The 21,371-nt window shown below is 32.5% G+C and overlaps 1 protein-coding gene across 5 annotated transcripts in view; it reads left to right on the top strand.

The window, feature by feature from the left end:
* Positions 1-21,371, top strand: part of LOC116346446 (nesprin-1) — an 81,550-nt gene that overhangs the window by 26,415 nt on the left and 33,764 nt on the right. For 4 of the 5 annotated variants that reach the window (XM_031776494.1, XM_031776493.1, XM_031776495.1 and 1 more), the window contains 16 exons: positions 111-2,179; positions 2,266-2,455; positions 2,546-3,334; positions 3,420-3,875; positions 3,983-4,136; positions 4,259-4,419; positions 5,830-6,990; positions 7,059-7,296; positions 7,951-8,276; positions 8,420-10,867; positions 11,583-11,888; positions 12,732-12,886; positions 14,147-14,957; positions 15,031-15,189; positions 15,253-15,465; positions 15,549-15,809. In XM_031776494.1, the coding sequence (XP_031632354.1) occupies positions 111-2,179; positions 2,266-2,455; positions 2,546-3,334; positions 3,420-3,875; positions 3,983-4,136; positions 4,259-4,419; positions 5,830-6,990; positions 7,059-7,296; positions 7,951-8,276; positions 8,420-10,867; positions 11,583-11,888; positions 12,732-12,886; positions 14,147-14,957; positions 15,031-15,189; positions 15,253-15,465; positions 15,549-15,809 (9,897 nt within the window). Of the gene's footprint in view, positions 1-110; positions 2,180-2,265; positions 2,456-2,545; positions 3,335-3,419; positions 3,876-3,982; positions 4,137-4,258; positions 4,420-5,829; positions 6,991-7,058; positions 7,297-7,950; positions 8,277-8,419; positions 10,868-11,582; positions 11,889-12,731; positions 12,887-14,146; positions 14,958-15,030; positions 15,190-15,252; positions 15,466-15,548; positions 15,810-16,577; positions 16,822-21,371 lie in introns of those variants that run through there. The other variant, XM_031776497.1, reaches the window with a different exon arrangement.

Below are 21,371 nucleotides of genomic sequence, written 5' to 3'. Positions count from 1 at the left end.
TTTGTTGTTATACACTTTTGTCTTCGGTTGTATTATGTTTTAAAAATTTTTTTTATTTTTTTTTATTTCTAATACTTGTTTTTCCTTTATTTTTTAATGCATTACAAAAGGTTCAAGGTATTGTTGAAATGGCACAACCAGTTTTGCTAACAACTGCACCTCTTGGACATGAGCCAATAAATAAAAGTTTAGCTCAACTTCAAAACGATTGGTCGGCCCTGGCCGTCAAAATGGTTGAAATTAAATCCATGCTTGATCAATCCATCAATCAATATTCTGGTTTTGTAGATCAAATTAAAAATATCCTTAAATCAATTGATTGGATTGAAAAGTCGATGGTGGACTTATCCGAATTTCAAACAACAATGCCGGAAAAACGATCTCAACTTGAAAATATAAAATCCATGGAAGAAAAAGTAAGAGTGGAAAAAATTGATGCGGACGCTTTAAAAGCTCAAGTCACAGAAATGCTATCATCAAAGCAGCCAAATCAAACTGCATATCAAGCGTTACAAACATTAGAAAAATTTGATACATTGGCTGAATCAGCAAAGAAACTGCTTAGAGAACGCGAATCTCAATATCGTGATCATCGGCTGTTTATTGAAGCCAAGAATGACTTATTTGGGTGGATAAATAGAGCACGTGATAAGTTGCCGGCAATGAAACCACAATCTCTTGCAGATAAACTGTCTATAGAAAATTCGGTCGCTCCACTGGATGCATTGCTTAATAAAAAAGCACAAGGTGAATTGTTGGTTGAACATCTTATACATACTGGCGAAGTTTGCATGGCAAGCACATCTCAACAAGGCAACGAATTGATTCGAAATGACATAAAAACATTGCGCGAGTCATTTGAAGTATTATTTAAGGACATTTTAAATCAACGAAACAAATTAGAAGTAACAATGACACAATGGCGCGAATTCAAAGAAGAATTTGATCGAATTTCAGAATGGTTGCAACAAATTGATATTCTTGTAAAAAATCATAAAATTGCTCTACAATCGAACCGAAATGAGAAACAAAAACAAGTAGACGACATGCGTAATATTTTAAGTCGTTTAGAAAAGGGTCAATCTGATATTGAGAAATTAAAAACATCATCCGCTCCATTATTATCATCACACCTAGACACTTATATTAATAATCAGTTGTCGACACTTAACTCAAAGTTTTCAATTGTGTTCAATTTAGCCAAAGACACTCTGAAAAAAGTCGAGAATAACTTTGAATTACACAAAGAATACGATCAATATCATGAAAATGCAAAAGATTGGATTGAAAAAGCTTGGGTAACGATTAGAAGTTGTAGTGAACCATCGAATAGTAAAGAAACTCTACAGCATCGATTAAATCAAATTCAAGATTTATTAGCTAAACGCGAAGAGGGTCAATCATTAATTCATTCGACAGTGAATACCGGAGAAAAGGTCATAAGAGGCACACGATCAGATGGACGTGATGACATCAACAATCAAATAAAAGAAATCCAAAGTGAATGGGAACGTTTGGTGAAAAAGATGTCAACTGCAAAAGTTAATTTGGAAACAAACTTGTTGCAATGGGCCGATTATAATTCAAGTTATTCACATCTTCAGGAGTGGATAACCGAACGAGAAGCAAAATTGCTTCAAGTATGTGAACAGAAAGTTCCCAAGACAAGAAGAGGCCAAGCAAATTTAAGCTGTGGATTGAATGAACGGCGTGCCAATTTACGGCAAACAAATAATATAGTGCAAGATATTGTTTCATTTGAACCAATGATACAGTCAGTTACATCCAAGGCGTCTGATTTAATGCAAGGGACACCAGCATCAGACATTTCAAATAAATACGAAACCCTGACCAAACAAGCGAAAGACTTATATGAAAAACAAAAAGAAGAAATTGATAAGCATCAGGCATTGATTGATGCAGAAAATGAATTTTCTCAGTGGCTTCGTAATGCCAAAGATAGTTTAACAAAGTATGCTGAACCAACTGGTGATAAGGAAACATTGTCTAGTAAACTCAATCAAATCATTGTATTAGAAAATGAAATTCCTTACGGAAAAAATAAGTTAGATAAAATCTTTGAACAATGCGAGATAGCATGTAAAATTTCGGAACCGGAAGACAAAGAGATTATAGATGAAGCAATGACATTTTTGCAAGAGGAATTCGATAACTATGTGTAAGTCCTAACCGTTCATGAATCGTTTATTTTATTCAATATAAATGAGTTAATTTCATTTTTCAACTTCCTTTCTGTCAACATAGGAATTGTGTAAGCCAAGGAAAAGATTGTATAAATGTGGCACTCGTAAAATGGAGTGAATATCAAGATCAGTACAAAGAAGCTTTCAACTGGCTGACAAAAACTGAAGACCTCATACAGTCCTTTAATCGATTACAGGATAGTCTTGAGGGCAAGAAAATTGTTTTGGAAGAATTCCAAGGCCAATTACAGGTAATTTTTTTCATACAAAATTCTTCTTAATGATACTTTACTGCATTTTTAACAATTCGTACTATATTTATACAATTTTTTTATTCATAGGTTTTATTTGATTGGCAAAAGGAGTTAGATCGATTAAATTTGCTAGCCCAAAAATTGTTGGAAACATGTTCTGATGCACGAGTCAGCAATCCAGTAACTCAGCTTACAACGAAATACAATGCCCTGCTATCTCTAGCAAAAGAAATAATGAGACGCTTAGAACTTTTCTACCAAGAACATCATCAACATCATACATTGTACGAAGAGTGTCAATATTGGATTGAAAAGACACGTGAAAAACTCAACGATTGCCAGGATATACCCAACACTTTGACCGAAATTCAAATCAAGTTGAATACAGTGAAATCACTACGTCAAGGTTTCGAGCAAGGTCAGAATAAGCTACGGTATGTGTTGGAATTGAAAGAAAAAGTGGTTCTGAATACAGAAGCAAATGGTGCTTCCAAAATTCAAGAAGATACAGAAAGTTTGAAGGACGATTTTGAAAAACTATTGATTGATATTAATAATGTGCGACAGCAGCTTATGGCTAGGGCTGCAAAACTTGAAGAACTTGCTCAGTTGTACAAGGTTATTGTTGATTGGTTGGATGAAATTGAGCCAATTATTGCCATCGACAGTAATGATTTTGTTGACAAGCGGTCAGCCTTAGATAAATTTCGTAGCCTGCAACGTGATTTGAATGGATACAATGAAATTATTGGAAAAATTCAAAACAAAATTAACGAAGACGGTAACCTGAATCAATCAGATTTTGAAAAAGTATTGGAACGATTTGAAAACGTACAAGATCGAATTAATTCAATGATTGAAACATTGGAAAATCATGTATGTATATGTGCATTTGTGTGTATAAAATATATACCAGTTTTAACCTATTTTTTATCCTTGTTTTAATCCTGTTTCAACATAGGTTAACAATCATGAGAAAAGTAAACAGGCATTTGCTGAAATTTATGATTGGATTCGCAAGGAGCGTTTGGAAATTCAACAATGTTTTGACGCACATGGTGATCATACTGAGATACTGCAAAAATTGGAGCAACTAGAACGAGTAGATCTTTCCATGCCTGAAGGCAAAATTCTTATGGAAACCGCAATAGAATTGAGCCAAAATGTTAAACCATTGACAGATGAAGAAGGACAAGATGCAATCAATCGAGATATTAAGCAATTGGGATGTGATTGGAATGAGCTAACAACAATGTTAGCAAATGCTCACTCAAATTTAAACCATTGTATTACGGCATGGGATAAAGTTAACAGTAAAATTGATACAGTTACCAAATGGATCGATGCAACTACAGATCGTGTTAAAGCTGAAAATGAAGCCGAAAACAAAACGTCTGATGATCTTGCACGTTGCAAGGTAAGCTCATTATTGTCTATAAAATGCGTTATCTTGTCCATACACAATCGCTGTAACTAACTAAACTCATCAACTCCTTGCTAATTTACCTTGTATGTATTATATAGAATATCCTCGCTGAAATTTCGGCATATGGTGATTCAATTGAGGAACTTAACGATATTTGCGAAAATCTCGTAGAAATTAGTGCTTTTTCGAAAATTCGTGATCAAACTGTTGAACCACAAATGAAGTATTCCAAACTTTTGACCGATGCTCAAGGTAATTCCTTAAATCATTTTGTCATTACAAGTTTTCTAAGCTTAATGATTAGAATGGTATGTACTATTTGAATTGAGAACACATTAAGTTCAGATTGCATATTATTTATTTCATTTCTGTAGGTCTTGTAGCAAAGATTGAAAAAGGTATAACCGACCATACAGATTTTCTGAACTATAAAAAAGAGATGGATATATGGTTGGCAAATGCAAATGAAACACTCGAAGAATGTGCAGGTATTGGAGATGAAAACGAAACCAGACAAAAACTACTTGCAATCACTGTACGTAATATTCGAGTCTTTTTTTACATGCATCAAGCATAACTGACAGCCTAATAGTAAAACGAAGACTTAATTTTTTTGGAGTAAAACAATACCACATACCATAATCGAGAGCAAAAATTCGACACACAAAGTTGAGAGCAAAACCACGACATGCCCAACATCCGAGCAAAAGTAAATAGGCGATATATCATGTTTTTGCTCTCAAGTTTGTCTATAGTTCTTTTGCTCGCAACAATCGGAATTTTGTTTTTACGCCGACAAATTGGATTTTTTTATGAGCGAGGCGGACCATATACCTACGATCATGTAGATAAAAAAATCGCATTCCTTATCATCCAAATCGCGATCTGGATTTTTTTCATTGTTTGAGTGCTCTATACCGAGTCTCCGAGAGTTTCATATAAACTTGCCATGTGATACCTATTAGTAAGTGAATACCAAACGTGATTGAATCAATAGGTGTAATTTGGCTATTGCAAGGCAAGTTTATATGAAACTCTCGGGGACTCGGTATAGTGCACTCAAAGAGTAAAAAACAACAGATTTTTTTCTCAATTCTTATACAGTATTCACAACTAAATGCTCTATTTTATTTGGTGTGATCAGAATGTAGAAATTTGCTATCTCTATCACCCAAATCGTTGTCTAATGCTATCTCGCTCGCATTGCATGTATAATTGTGTACAGCCAACACAACTCATATTCATATTCTGCTGCGCAATAAAAATAGTTGTGTATAAGAATTGAGAAAAAAATCTGTTGTTTTTTACTCTTTGAGTGCACTATACCGAGTCTCCGAGAGTTACATATAAACTCGCCTTGCAATAGCCAAATGACACCTATTGATTCAATCACGATTGGTATTCACTCACTAATCAATAGGTATCACATGGCAAGTTTATATGAAACTCTCGGAGACTCGGTATAGAGCACTCAAACAGTGAAAAAAATCCGGATCGTGATTTGTATGATAAGAAACGCGATTTTTTTATTCTGATTTCACCAGGTGATACAGAAAGTTGAGTAGTATTTGAGAATTGAAGAAAAAAAAATTATTTGTTTTCATTTTTCACGATTTTTTACCATTTACATGGGAGGCTTGTATGAAACACACGGAAGACCGCTGGAATGACACTATCGTATCACACGCGTATAAAAAAATCAATTTTTTCGGCGTAAAAACAAAATCCCGATTGTTGCAAGGAAAAAAAACTATAGACAAACTTGAGAGCAAAAGCTCAGTTTTTTACAAACTCCTTTTGTTCTAAAATTCGAAAGTTCTCTATATACGCTGAAGAATTTGCATCATGTTTTTACGCTCAAGTTCTTCCATTTCGATTTTACTATTAGGCTGTCAATTATGATTATAAAAATGACTAAGTAATAATTGTTAACTGTTAATTTTAGAATTTGTCAAGCCGTTTGCCTGAAGGTAAACAACTACTTAATATAGTTCAGGAAGCTTTCACAAAAGCAATGAATTTAACTCCAGAAGATAAACAAGATGTACTTCAATCGCATATGGGTGATTTAAAGAGCCATTACTTAAACTTCACCGAAAATATAAAAAATACTATAGATCTGCTAAAATCTGCGCTCAATAAATGGGAAGACCATAAAGAACAAGTGAGCAATTTTGAGAAATGGTTAATTAATATTGAAAATCAACTGCAAATTGAAGCTGATGCCCATGGTGAATTGAGTGAAATGAAAACTATACTTGACAGTTTGAAAAACATTTCAAAAGAGATCAAACAAAAGGGCAGTGATGACCTACATATTCTTAGAGATGCCAATGATGTGAATCGCGCATGGACAAAAACTTCTAGTAAAGTTGACGAAGTGAACAGCTTACAATATCGCTGGGAAAAAGTGAACACGGAATGCGATGATCGTATACAAAGGCTTATTGCTGAAATAAATGATTACAATGCATACTACCAGAAGTTACAAGATGCTGAGAAATGGCTTTTACAAATCTCCTTCCAACTAATGGCTCACAATTCTTTGTATATTACGAACCGTCTTCAAACTCAAGAACAAATAGATCAACATGAAATATTGATGATTGAAATTCAAAAATATCAGTCAAATATTGATGATTTAAAGGCCAAAGGCTATAATCAAATTGAACGGTATGAAAAAAGTTCACCAAAAATCAGATCAGTTATTTCTACCCAATTGAAAAATGTACAAGACAGTTACGACTCATTATTAAGTACATCTGTTCAAATTCGAAATCGTCTTCAAGAATCACTTGCTAAATTCGAAGAATATGAAAATATTCTGGATAGCATTCAAAAGAATCTAGAAGAGTATGAATCTACATTTGAAGATTTGGATGAACCAGCTATAACTTTGGATATGGCCAAAGATCAACTAAAATCTGCACAAATATTGCACAATAAATTACAAGCAGAGAAATCCCGTCTAGCACTTGCGGTAAAAGCTTGTGAAACAGCAACAGCTAGCATTAGTAGGCCGAGTAGCCCTGTGGAGTCAAATATTCCAATGATCCCCGAAAAAGAGTTGATTATACGTGGAAAATTAGAAGACTTGATCGATCAGGTAATTTAGTACTTTAAACGCCATTGGCTTTTAAAATCAATATTATATAATGTATGTACATCAATTAGATTCAATCTATCGTGAGCGGACTTCAATCAACCGTTGACGAATTGGATCAACTTCAGAAGCAACGGAATGAACTTCAAGACTGGATAAAGAAACAAGAGCAGAACATTGCTGATTGGGTATCAAAACCGCTTAAACTTCGACCAGAAGCTTCAAAGCAAGAAATTATTGCAATGAATGACTTATTAAACGCAATTGGTGACAAACGAGCTCAGTTGATGACTGAAATGACTGGATCCTGTAAGTTATATTGTAGCAATTATTTATATATAAAAAGTTATTATTTAACTCCCAACTATATATAAATAAGTCCGCTTTAGAGCGGGGCCTAGCAAAAAGAGTTAACACCATCTATAGATGTTCATTAGGGTGCATCGATTTTTTGTTTTTGAAAATCAAAAAGACGGCTAGTGCGGCTTTTGTAGACCTGGTCGAATGTAACAATTTTTATTCTGGTACTTTGGCCGACACTCTCCTCATTTTCACCCCGCTCAACTTGAAGTTCGAAATTTTTCAATGAAAGCACTAGCCGTCTTTTTAATTTTCAAAAACAGAAAATCGATGCATCAAAAATATTTCAATGTATATGAATGAGCTAGAATGAGCTGAGAACAATTTCATGCAATCTTGAGCAAAGGAGTTGCCGAAAATAAGCATTTTTTTAGTACACACGATGTAAAATGCCATATGATTTTGTGCTAATTCGTACTAAATACGCAACTCCTTTCACACCAGAAAAGCGAAAAAAGTAAATTTTTATTTGACAATCTTTTGATGAATTGTATGTTCTGGTTTCATTTTATTTTCGTCAAAAACTTTGGACTCAACATATTTTTTAAAATTGTTAACTATTACACTGATGTTATTTTCAATGTTATATTCTTTGTGGTGTAGTTGCTGATGATGATAATTCTGATATTGAACAACAACTCGACAAATTAGAAAATGATTTAATGGATGCAATTGCTTTAAAAACATCAGGTCAAAATATAATTGAAACTTACCGTCAATGTGCTAGCGATTTGAATACATATTTTGATAGTATAATCAAGAAAATAGATGCCATTGATATTGGAAGTGGTTTGAACTGCGTACAAAAACTTGATGCAATTGCTTTGATCCAAAACGAATGTGAAATTGATGGGTTGCAGAAGTTGGACGACCTTAAACAAAATGCGCAGAAAGTGTCGGAGGTTATAAACAATTTAGACGAACAACAAGTAAGTCACATACATCATCATGTTTATTTAATCGTATCGTACAATGATGATAAAGATTTGATTTAACTACATATAAAATTTGATTTCTCTGCTGCGCCAATTTTGATATCCAACTTAAATTTAATATTCTTCTGCTTCTTTAGATTGAAGAAAAACTAAAGTCTACGGATCGCAAATACAATGATATCATAAAAAGAGTCGCTCGAAAAGCACAAATGATTGCTGCAACCAACAAAGGAATTCAATCTATACAATCTGAAATTGATCAGCTTAATAGTTGGATATCTCAACAACTCGATAAACTACAAGAACCACAAACTGTTAGTTCCGACCAAAATCTGTTGACTGCATACTTGCATAAACTTAAAGCAGTTTCCAAAGATGCCGATGTCAAACAAGTACTTGCCGATACACTCAAAAGACGAGTGACAAACATTCAAAGTGACTTAGAATCATTGGAAAAGTCTCAATTAGATAACGAATTACGTGACATATGCAGTAAGCACAAGAAACTAACCGACGTTATTGTATCCGAAATGGATGTGACTAGTGCTGCTATTCAACGTTTGAAATCATTTGAGACTGATGTGGAGAAATTTAAAACATGGCTGCGAACAAAGTTGGTGGAAACCAGAAAACAGCCTAACACAGTTCCGTTTCATTCAAAAGCCGTTGAAGATGATATCCAAATTGCCAAGGTCAACGAATGTGAAATTTTGAAATCTGGAACCGATCAAATGAATGAAATTAACAAGCAAGTACAAAATATCTTGAAACACTGTCCCAATAAAGAACCACTTGAAATCATACTCGAAGGATTGGTCAAAGACTATACTGATTTAAAAAATGAGGTAGCTACGACAATAAAACAATTATCAGTTGCAATGGAAGAACGGAAACTTCTGGAAGATGATGTATCTAAATTGGAAGACTGGCTAAACGAAATTCAAGTTTGCACACAAAACGATGTTCAAATGCGAAGTTTACCTATGTTGGAGGAAAAATTGTCGGAATTCGAAAAATTGAAAAAGCAAAGGGAAAGTATGCGATCAATTTTGAACGGTTTGAATGAACGTGGAAAAACTATTTTACCAGAATTGAACAATGTTGATAAAATGAAATTAAATGAGCAATTGAAAGCGATAAAGGATAAATTTAACAAGCCAATAATAACCGATCGTATTAAATCAATTGAAGAACTAATTAAAAAATACAAAAGTTCAGCCGAAAAATTAGCTTGTTGTATTGATACTTTAAATAAAATTCAACAAGAGATATGTGAATTAAAGAAACCAATCGGAATCCACACAGAAGACGTGAAAGCACTGAATAATACTGCAGAACGTATTTTACGTGATCTAATTGACAACAAAAACAAAGTGAGTTCCATTCAAATAGAAGATTTACCAGAATTGTCGAGTACATTAGCAAGACATGATGAAGCTATTCCGGTAGTTGAGAGACAAATAGCAAACTTAAGACAGGCACATGCTCTTCGTGAACAATACTTTGCGCTTATTGATCAAATTGATGCATCAATTGGAAAATACGCCATTCAAATAACTGATATAGAAAAGTCCAAAAAACCTATTGAAGATAAACTCAATCAATATGATGAAATGGTCGAAAAAATACAAGAATGCGAAGGAGTTTTGGCTTCTGTACAAGATAAAGGTAAAAAAATTGCTGCTGAAGGAACAATTGCTGATGGTAATAAAATAACCGAAAATAACCAAATCATAAAGCATAAATTACAAAATCTTTATCAACAAGTAAAAAATCAACGTCAAAAGTATGAAAATACATTGGCTGAACATAACAAAGTTTCATCTGATTTATCTGCATTACTTCTTTGGTTACACAATAATGAATCTATTTGTAAGTCTCGGCCATTATTGGAACGTGACCCCGAATCAGTAGTACCAGAAATGAACAAACATGACAATTTTGCCAAAGAAGTCCAAGAATATTTAAACCAACTTCAAACCATTGATGAAAAAATTGATGCTGACAGTGGTATTCCAGTTTGTATAATGGATATGCTTTCGGAGGGAAGATCTTTGATTGTTAATTTACCGAAAGAACTCTCAGATCGAAGAAAATATTTAACAGATAGCAAAGAATACCGCAGCACTTATATTCAGTATGTAAAAGAATTCAATAATTGGATTCATCAAGCGGAAGGACATTTTGAGAATTGCAAGCACGGCATCGATTTCAAGAACATAATTTCGGACATAGATAAGTTTAATTCATTTTTTGAAAATGATCGCCCAGTTAGGGATCTTATTACACAAACAGTACAATCCACTGTGGATAAGATATGGCCAACACTTCAAACTGTTGAGCAAAATGAACTTTCAGAAGAGGTTCGACAATATAAAAAATTACTTGATAAAACATTAAATTCAGCAAAGCATCAACGTTCACAATTCGAGAAACATCAAAATGACTGGGAAACGTATCGCGACACGTTAAGTGCAATACGAAATATTTTGGATGGCATACAAATGAGACTTGACCCTGCTGATAGTTTGTCAAACATTCAAAACAATTTGAGAAATATTTCAAATATTCTCCTTGATCTTAAGGCAAGTATAATTTTTCTTAACTAATTACAAACAATATATTCATTTTTTCATATATATAAAATTTATATTATAAATATTACCCAATTAATGAGAATTAGCCATTATGATTATTGTCGAAAATTAAGTTCGACTGTGTATTTTATTACTTCGTTGTCCTCGTTCAAGTGATGTCATGATTTAGTTTGCGAATGACTAGTTTTTTTCAAACCGACATTCCAAAAAAAAACAACAAAAAAACTTATGTTAAGATGGACACAACGAAAGCACGAATGAAAATATACGAATGTTTGTACATATACGAATGTTTGTATAGATATCGATTTGCCTGAAAACACATGCATATACAGAATATTGCGTAGTTTCGATGGAGAATGAATTTTGTATGCATGTAGTTGGTTGTTTAAAGTGACGACATCGATACAGACATTGATATATATACAATTTTATATGGAAATCGGCATTTCTCACGTCTTTGTATATTTTTCGCTGGCTTTTGATGTGTTTTACAAGCCGGTAATGGCAGTCTAGTAAATAATAAACACAGTCGCATTATAAACTTCAAACCGATAGTTAGGCGTATTTAGACAATATTTTTTTTTAATATTTTAGAAGAATAAAATTGATAATAATCAAAGTGAATATAAAAAATTTCTATATATTTGTAATTTGGATGTATAATGATTCAATAATATTGTTATAATTCTATTAAAAACAGTCGAAACAAAACAAATTAGAAACAGCGAACCAACGCGCCCAAGATTTAATGAGATTGGCAGATTCTTTGAATCATACTCAAATTTACGACGAAATTACCGATTTGAACAGTGATTGGGATAAAAAGTTAAACGAATTGGAAAATAGTATTGAAACACTAACTGTCCTGAGCAATCATTGGCAAGATTTTGAGAAACGCATCGAATTGTTCCAGAGCCAACTAAATCGCATCGAAGAAAAAATCAGCAATATCGATTTTGTTGTGAAATCGAGACAACATTTGCTCGACACGAAGGACATTTATCAGGTATACATATATTATTTGATATAATAAGAGGTTTGGAAATATCGTTCGTAAGCATGTATTTTTTTTTTTTTTTTCATTTTCAATTCAAAACGAATTTCATATTAAAAGATTTCTCTTATGTTTTTCGTTGCTTTCGAAGGGGAGTATGATTATAAATGAGTTGCACTGACACTGAAAAATTACATCATCGTCTAAATTTTAACTTCACACATTTCATTTACAAGCTCAAGATATATTCATCAACATTGTATTCGTGAATATCAAGAAATAAATGGCACAAGCCAGAATAAAAGAAATAGATACGAAGAAAACGAGAGAATCGACGATACTAATGCGATTACACATTGTTTCTGTTATTTTCGCTTTCGACATTGATTCATATAGACGCACAGTCCCATTCGTATGTTGAATACACAAAAACTCATATTTTATCATATGTGCCTTATATACGTATCAGTGAATTTCTATAGAATATATAATATGACCTCCGCGAATGTTGAACGAAATAGTTTCCGCCAAACAAATGTCTACGCACTAAAATTGACTCAACATACATACATAATAAAAAAAATTGACAGTTTAAGTCGAATAATGAATTTACTTCGTTGGACTTTAACTATTTATTTTCAAATTGACCCACATCACGCTTTTTATTGATTATTCAAAATAAAGCAATTTAATGGCAGGTTTTGTTTTTATTAATTTTCGAAATATTGATTAATATTGATTAAAAGCTGATAATTTCAACTACACTTTATATAAAATAAGTATTTTTTGCATACCTACAGTTGAAATAGTACTTAGTTCGAAGATATGAAGATTTTCTCTGTTTACACGTTTCAGGGATTATTGGCGGAAATTTCAGAGCTTGAGACACCATACAAGGAAATCGTATCGGCCTCACAATACGTTTTATCGTATTTCAATGGAACGCTACAAAAATCAGAATCTCAAGAAATAGAGCAGAAACTCGACAATTTGAATAATCAGTACACAACGTAAGTAAATAAGTAATTTACTATAGCATATTTTAGTGATTAAATCCAGACATATTGTCCTAGGTCAAAGAAATATAAACATAAATTCTTATTATTTGGCAAGATTATTTCTTACGACGTAAGTTGTAAAATAGATTAAATTGATCGGTGTGAATAACCTAATCGTATATACACTATAACAAATTATTATGATTCGTTCGAACATTCTAAATATAAATGCTATACGTCACATTGGATGAACTCGAATAGTTTAATACAGAGAAACAATGAAAGTGAAAACCTGAAGAATAACACACAAAAGTAAAAAGAACTCTCTATATTTACATTTTATAAATCATGCAAAGAACGAAATATTATATAGCAGGTGTACGTATGTATTTTCATTGAATTCAAATCACTCCAATACTTTAAGCTTCCTGAATGTGCAACACTTGGTTTGAAATGGAAATAGACCGATGATGTAAGCATTTTGGTAATGTGATGTCACACCGAATTTATTTAAGTATAATCGTGAAAGGCTTGAGTTGATCGAAATTTCTATCAACACATTCATTTAAGAAACGAATCGACACTCGAAACGTAGTCCTAATGACTACAAATTTATTTATTTTTTTTACTTCCTCCATTTTTGAGAAGTGTTCATCGATAGCCATTAATATTATTTGCAATTAAATTTTTAATATTTTTAGAAGCAAAGTTATCCATGATTTCACTTTTTCAATCCAGAAAGTGAAAATCACTTGGAAACTTGATTCGAACGATTTTAGTTAACTGAACTAACTCAAGTTAATTTTCAACAAACCCCAAGGTAATTTCTCTGTATAAAGTATATAACAAACCATTTAAATAGGTTCTTCAAGGTTATTTTACAAAAAAAAAACACATTCTAGGAATTGAGATTTTTCGTCAAAGACGCAATTTTTGCCACGTGTTTATTTTTTGACTTTATAAATTTCGTCTCTTTAAAGAAAACCATCGAATTTATTTTTAGAACAAAAAACGCAAGTGTAACCAAACCGACGTTGTGAAATGTAGAACACTTCGCTTTAGCAAATATTTAGTTGAGTTTTAGCATACTTAGCAGTTGAAAGTATTTCACTTTTGTTCAAAAAAATGATTCGAAAATTAATTTTCAAGCGCTATAATACAGAGAAAAAAAATATTTTGATCTTAATAGAAAAACTGAGAAATCAACTGGTATTTTCTTAATTTAATTTTTGTTTGAATATTTTCTATTCATTTTTATTTGTTATTATTTAGTTTGAAAACCGCAATATCAGAAAACAACGGACAAGTAGATAAGGAATTGCAACATTTCGACGAATTACTGGAAACCATATCAAATTTGAATAGCCAAGTCATAGATTTGATAGAAAAGATTACGGATCTTTATGTTTATGGTGACAATCAAGACAAAATTCAGACGGAACTTGAAAAACTTCAGCTGAGTGTAAATAAAATTATTGACGAAAACCATAATCTTATACAACAAACACAAGATTCCTATAGCAAACAACAAGGATTTGTTCCAGTAGATATAAGCGAGGAACTAAAAACATTGGAATTAACTGCCGAAAATTTGACAGAAACAATGGCTGATAAGGAAAGAGAATTTAAGCGAGCAAGAACAGTTCGAAGTGAATATCTTAATGGTGTTGATTATATTCAAGCGTGGTTACAACAAGCCGAACTGCGCATTCAAGATCGTACTTTGGAACCATCACAATTAAAGGAGATCTTAAATGATATTCAAAAGGAATTAGCGTCAGTTACCGATAAATTGGAGACTATAAAGCAATGTGCATTAATAATTACAGACAACAGTCAAAGTGATAGAGAAAAGAAACTTATACAATGCACAATTGATCAACTTGAAAAGCAAATTGAACAAATTCGTACAGATTTAGAGGCGAAAAAACATCAACTTCATGACTCTTTAGATGCATATACCCGATTTATGAAATTATATCAAAATGTTATGAAATGGTCCTCCGAAAAAAAGGAATTTATTGATATTTCATTGAATGTCACTACACTATCCGAGGCTAGACAAAAGATGAATGAATATATGGTAAATAGACCATTGCAAATGTTGTTAAATCGATTAATTTTTTTATTACACATTACACATATTTTATATTTAGAATGGCGTTCAAAGCATTAAACCAATTGGAAAGACTCTTAGCGAAATGGGAAAAGAATTAGAAACAATTGCACTGGTGACGTCAAGTGGAGATCTACAAAACAAATTGGTCGAAGCAGAAAATGTGAAAGTTGAAATAGAAGCAATTTTATTGAAACGCGTAAGTTCAAGAGATACAATACAGAAATGCTGATGATTAGTAATCTATTTTTGTTCAAAACAGAACACTTTACTACAAGAAACATATGAAGAATGGGAACAGTGTGATCGTAAACTAAAGGATATTCGTGTATGGATCGACAAAATAAGTGAAACAATCGAATCTACTCAATTTAAGAGAAAACCATTACGCGATCAACACGGATTATGTGAGAAATATCTCTCTGAAATTAACGGTCAAAAAACCAAGATTACCCTTTCTGTTGAAAAACTACAAGTAATTGTTCCGTTCAAAACCTATAAGCAAACAAAATACCATGAAAATCACTTAATATACTAATTGTTGAAATATTTCATTAGGTACACTTCCGGTCCGGCATAGGTGGCGATTCTAAAATTACAACTACGGCCTATGGTATTATTGCTGATTTGGAAAGACTTGAAGAAATTGTCAAAGATAAAGCACAAAATCTGGAAACATCATTATCGCAAATAGACGAGTATCAAAAACACATCCAAGAACTACGTAGACGAATCCTTCAAGAGGAACAACAGCTTCGACTCGTCATGGCACCCACTTATCTACCAAATGATCGGGAAAAGGCAGTTTCTGATCAACAGGTAAGAGTTTTTTTGAATCATTTATTTAGTGTGATATTATAATCATTATTTATTAGAAAGGTTGAGTTCTTAGTTATCATATTGTCATAGATTAAAATTAGAATCTTTTATGTAGTACGAGAAGAGAATCTTAACTCACTTTGGTAGAAAGTACATCCAAATTGGTAAAAACTGGCCACTTATTAAATACTTTTTTTAGTAAATTCTAATAAATCATTGGTGGCTGCGTTGGGCAACTGCGTCTTAAGTATTTTCTAAATTTCATTTTGCTCATTTAAAAAAGTGAATATTTTCAAAATTGAAAAAAGCAAAGACAAAAAGAAAGTAAGAGAGAGATAAATTAGAAATTCAATCTTAAAGAGAATTCAATTTAATTATTACTATTATTTATCTCATTTACATTGCTATTTGTTCATGGTCAATTCCTTCTTTCATTAATTTTTCTTTTCATATTCACCTACACACACATACATCTGACGCATCGTTTAAATGGTGAAATGAACTCGCACAACACGTACACATGTTTATGTCAATTATAATGGTTTTGGTTGCACATTTTTTTTGTTGAATATTTTACTTCACAATCACTAATCCAACTAATTTTACTATCGCAATGTGATATGCTTGTCTAAACCAACTTTTGTCTGGTGTTTGGGTATTTTACTGTCTGATTGGCGTTTTTGTATATCATGACCAATGTATAAAATCAAAATTGGGCTACCCCATGTTCTACGTATTTTATTATTTGCGCAATGTTACGTTCAACAGATGTATCATGAGCGCATTAAACTACTCAAGGCAAAATCAACTGCAAGAATCGAACGTATTGCATTAATCGTGCAGAGAGGCACACCTGATGCTGAACCTATTCAAAATACTTGAAAAAAGAAAATAAATGCTATTGCCAAAAAGGCTCAAATAAAATATTATATCGTAATATATCATTGTAATTATACCGTTCGTGCCATATTAAATAAACGTAGAACAAAAAGCGCAATTTTAATAAAAATAAGGAATGGTGTCTTTTATTTTCGGGGTTTTCGCAGTCACCAAATAATTTTCTCTATTTTATTTTAGTTTCATTCTACTTTGGTAATAAAGTGTTAGGTTTTATTCAATTGGCGTTCTTCATGTTCTATAAACATTTAGGGAAAACTTCTTTAATTTCTTACCACATATATAATATCATAAGTTGCTTCAAAGAACTATTTATTGAGGGACAACTAAAATTCGTTTATAAATTTACTCAAAATTTGTACATACAATTGCAATGAATACACATTGACCGTATTCCCTATATGGTAAACAATTAGGCTCTTCGAACTTCAGTCGACCGAAACCTGAATAAGCTCTCAGCTGTTACATCACTGGCATTTCAAGCTGATCCATATGGCATGAGTGCGGCATCTACCGAATCGAGAATGCTGCAGAATAATGCATTGAACCAAACCTATGCTGATGTATTGTCGAGACATTCAAGTCCTGTATCTTATGCTAGTAATATGGATATATTAAAACCAAATCTCGAATATCAATCAACAGATATTTTGAGTACAACAAATATAGACGCTCAATCTATTGCTGAACATGTAAATAATAAACTGAAAATACTCACATATCACGAAGGTAATATTCAACGGTACGATATACCAAATACCGATAAACAAATGTATCCTCAACTGCATGATTTATCAAATTTAAAGAAAACTACTACACATAGCGTGAATATTTCAGAATTAAATCGCGATAACGAGGAAAATAATTTATATTTTAAGAAATCAGAACACATTTCTCGTCCGAAGACAGTTGGTCATCGCAAAGGCAAAAATATAAAAATGTACTCAGTAGTAGGTAGGACCAATTTAAGACCGACCAACAATGTTGAAATATCACAACCAATGTCACATTCTCGAATCACAGTACCAGTTAATTATCAAGCTCGGTCAAAAAGCCCTTTATGGGAGCCTGGTTCGACAACATATTCAGAAGTTTTAAGAGGACTTGAAGTTCAACATGCTTCGATCGTGCAATTCGAAAAACCACCGATTAGTGTTGCATCTTTGAGTAAATGTGAAGAACAAAAATCTCTACAAACTAGTAGTGACATAGATAGTGTATATCAAAAACATCCCTTCGATAATACCATCAATATTCCGTTATACGATGAAAATATACAAAAAACCACAAGTACATCAAAAATTTCACATTATCCAAGTCAACAAGCGTTGAGTGATGAACTATCTCACGAAAATGTTATGGGACTTGAAAAGGAAATGTTGAATGATCAAGAAAATCCATCATTTGAAACCACCAATGTAAATTATGTTCCATCTCTGAAGCAATATGAAAATGATGCGCAGCCATTTTTAAATGTACCGAGGATTTTTTCGGAATCAATACAGCATTTAACTGAACCAGATTTGAGCCAACATAGCTACTTCGCTTCCGATAAATATTTGACACCATCAAATGCTCAAAATCTAAGCACGTCAACTATTATTTATGAGCAATCTATGCGGCGACCACAGTCGCCACACTATTATCAAGAACGCGAACGTGTTTTGCCACATGCTGTTTATGAAGATGATAATTTTGAATTACAGTTTGGTAGTGTTGATATGATTGAAGAATTTGCAACGCCAATTACTACAGATAGTTCAAGAGAAGTTGCTGAAAACATTGTTGAAAATATAGACGTATGCAGCCAAGCAAGTGATCATGTAATCACCAAATCCCCACTAGAGTCAGCATTAAAAGATGAATACCTACCGACTTCTGAAAATTCAAAGAAAACGATGGCAAAAGAAGAAACTTTTTCTAGTTTATTGACACAAACAGAGCCATTTTCTTGGGCTCAAATTTTAACAAAAGGATTGGACACAAAGAAATCAAGTCAAAAATTCATAGATATAATGGAAAATCCTCGTCAAAAACCTGATTCATCAATTCAAACTAAGAATCAGAAAGACCAACCGAAACATATGATTCGCTCATTAAAACGGAAAATTCTTATAGAGAAAAGTGATCACAAATTCAATAAAAATAAAACGCATAAGTTGACAAGTGAAGTTTTTGACAATAAACCTACTACCTCAACGCAAACAAATTACAAATCCAGTGAAAATTTAATAAAAGATTCATATAATGATAGTAAATTTATACTTTCTAGTGATAAAAAATTTAACATGCAAAAAGAAGATAAAAGCGAAAGCTGTATTGTTGTAGCAAATATTTGTGAGAAAAATGCTTTGGAAAATCTTTCAAAACCAAGTATCACTAAAGAAAGCATAATTGGAATTACCACATCCGATCAAAAACACATCGATCCTTCGGAAATATCTAAAAAATTCAGATCGAAAAAGAAAAAGAAAACTAAGAGAAAAACAGTGACATTTACTTTAAAACCTAGTTCTGGAAATCAAGATCCTGAAAATGAATGTGACAATGTTTTTGCAGAAGCATTTAAAGATGTTGATGTTGTCACTATTAATAAATATGATACTACAAGCAACACACTGACACAAAATCGTAAAATACGTAATAATGATATTAGCACAATTAAAATAAACGAAGATATTTATAAAAATACAAATGAACATTCAAAACACACACGAAAAATCGTTCTTATAGAACACGAAGAAAAGCTCCATCAACCTATTGTACAAATGAAATTAGATCTTCCAGTCGTAAGTGCTCAAATCACAAGAACAATAAAGCAAGAAAAAAGTATACATCTCGAGCAAGAACCAAATATGTTCGATAAAGATGATATGAAAAAAGAATTTTCCGACAAAACTTACATTGGAAAAGTAAGAAACAATGAGTGCCTACAATTTGGGGAATGTGGGCTATCAGATCAGCAAATTTCAAGGTCAACTGATTTTATTGAAAATAGAGTAGAAACTGATATAATCGAAAACAAAAAACAATATGCAGGTTTAGTTATTGATCAGTCGATTGATTTGCGGATGCTTGAAGATGAAGAGCCTATACTTGCACCGGATAATGAATATTCTTCAACCAAAGTTAATGTGTGTCCGATATTTGAAGAAGATGTAAGCAAATGTGAAGAAATTCCAAAGTTATCGTATCATACTGTTCCATTTGAACAAGTCGACTTGAATGTTTCTATTGAAGAACCCATTGATTTTAAAACAGATAAAATACCCAAAAAAGACAATAAATTTACATGGGAATATGAAATTATGCATTCTGACTATGTAAAAGTTCGAGATGCAGAGCGCCAATTTTTTGAAATTGAAGCACATAGATCAAAGAAAACACAATCAATGTATAATAGCACAGTTAAAAACAATGCTTATAACAAAGAGTCTTATAAACTAACTCATTTAAAAGAAACTAACAGTCAAATTGTAGACAAACCATTGTTAGATGTTTGTACGTATGATAAAATCCATCTAAATGAAGCAGAACGAAATTATCAAATATATTTGCAATTGGTGAAAGACACACTTGTAAATACTAAGGCGATGGATATTTTGAAATTGGAATGTGATTTAAATCTTGAGGTAAAAAATGTCCATGAGGTTGCAAATTCCACTAACAAAGATATAATAAGCACTCACGTTTCAACAGTATCAACAGATAATAATAAAATTAGAACACAAGAAAAATCGAAGAAAGAAGAAAGTTTGTCAATAACAAATGCACAACAAAATATTTGGGTAAGTGAACGACCTCTACTAGATTATGGCCTCATCAAAGATGCAGAACGCGAGTATTTCAGAACACGAATAGACATAGAAAGCAAAGAAAATGTAGCTCAAGCAGTGAAAAACGTCGAATATCAAAAACTAACCTACAAGTATGATGATAATTTGGTTAATTTCTCCACAACGAATAAAACCATAATAGCATACTCCAACTCAATGAAATACTATTACGATACATATGCATTAACTAATGCTGAAAGAATTCATCAAGTGTGTATACAGTTCGAACATCAAAAGAACAAATTACAAAAATTGAATAACGAAAAGACCGACCATGCTCACCTAAATAAAGATATATACTTACAAACTCAGAGCGAAGTTACAGAAGAAGTTATAAACAAAGATATATCAAACTCAACAAAAATAAAGATACTCCAGAAGGATATAGAAACCATGAATAAAAAACCGGAAAACAAAGAAGCAAATACTCAAGGTGTTGACAAAAAAACAGCAAATGACTCGAATGTTTGCACTGACTTTATTGAAAGAATTGCACAAAAAACCGTAAACACTAGTCAAGAACGGCCACAAGCTTTGGTTGAAACGAAAGCGGTGTATGCTGGGTTACCAACTGATCAATCTACTGATATGTGGATGGAAAATATGGAGCCCATGCATTTCTCCGACGACGAAGAATCTCGTCCAACAGAAACTGTGACTCACACCACTGAAATATTGATCCAGACTGAAATTGACGCCGCAAATAAAGAGTCAGAGCTCCAAGTGGATGAACCATTAACCATTATTAGCGAGAATATAGTTCAAACAGTAGATCTTCTAGAAAATGAACCAGAAATCGTTAACACTAGTCAAGAACAGCCACAAGCTT

This window comes from Contarinia nasturtii, unplaced genomic scaffold (genome assembly GCF_009176525.2).
Source record: "Contarinia nasturtii isolate CC-2019 unplaced genomic scaffold, AAFC_CNas_1.1 Cnas_scaffold_1500, whole genome shotgun sequence".
Taxonomy (NCBI): domain Eukaryota; kingdom Metazoa; phylum Arthropoda; class Insecta; order Diptera; family Cecidomyiidae; genus Contarinia; species Contarinia nasturtii.
This window is presented reverse-complemented; position numbering and strand designations above follow the sequence as displayed.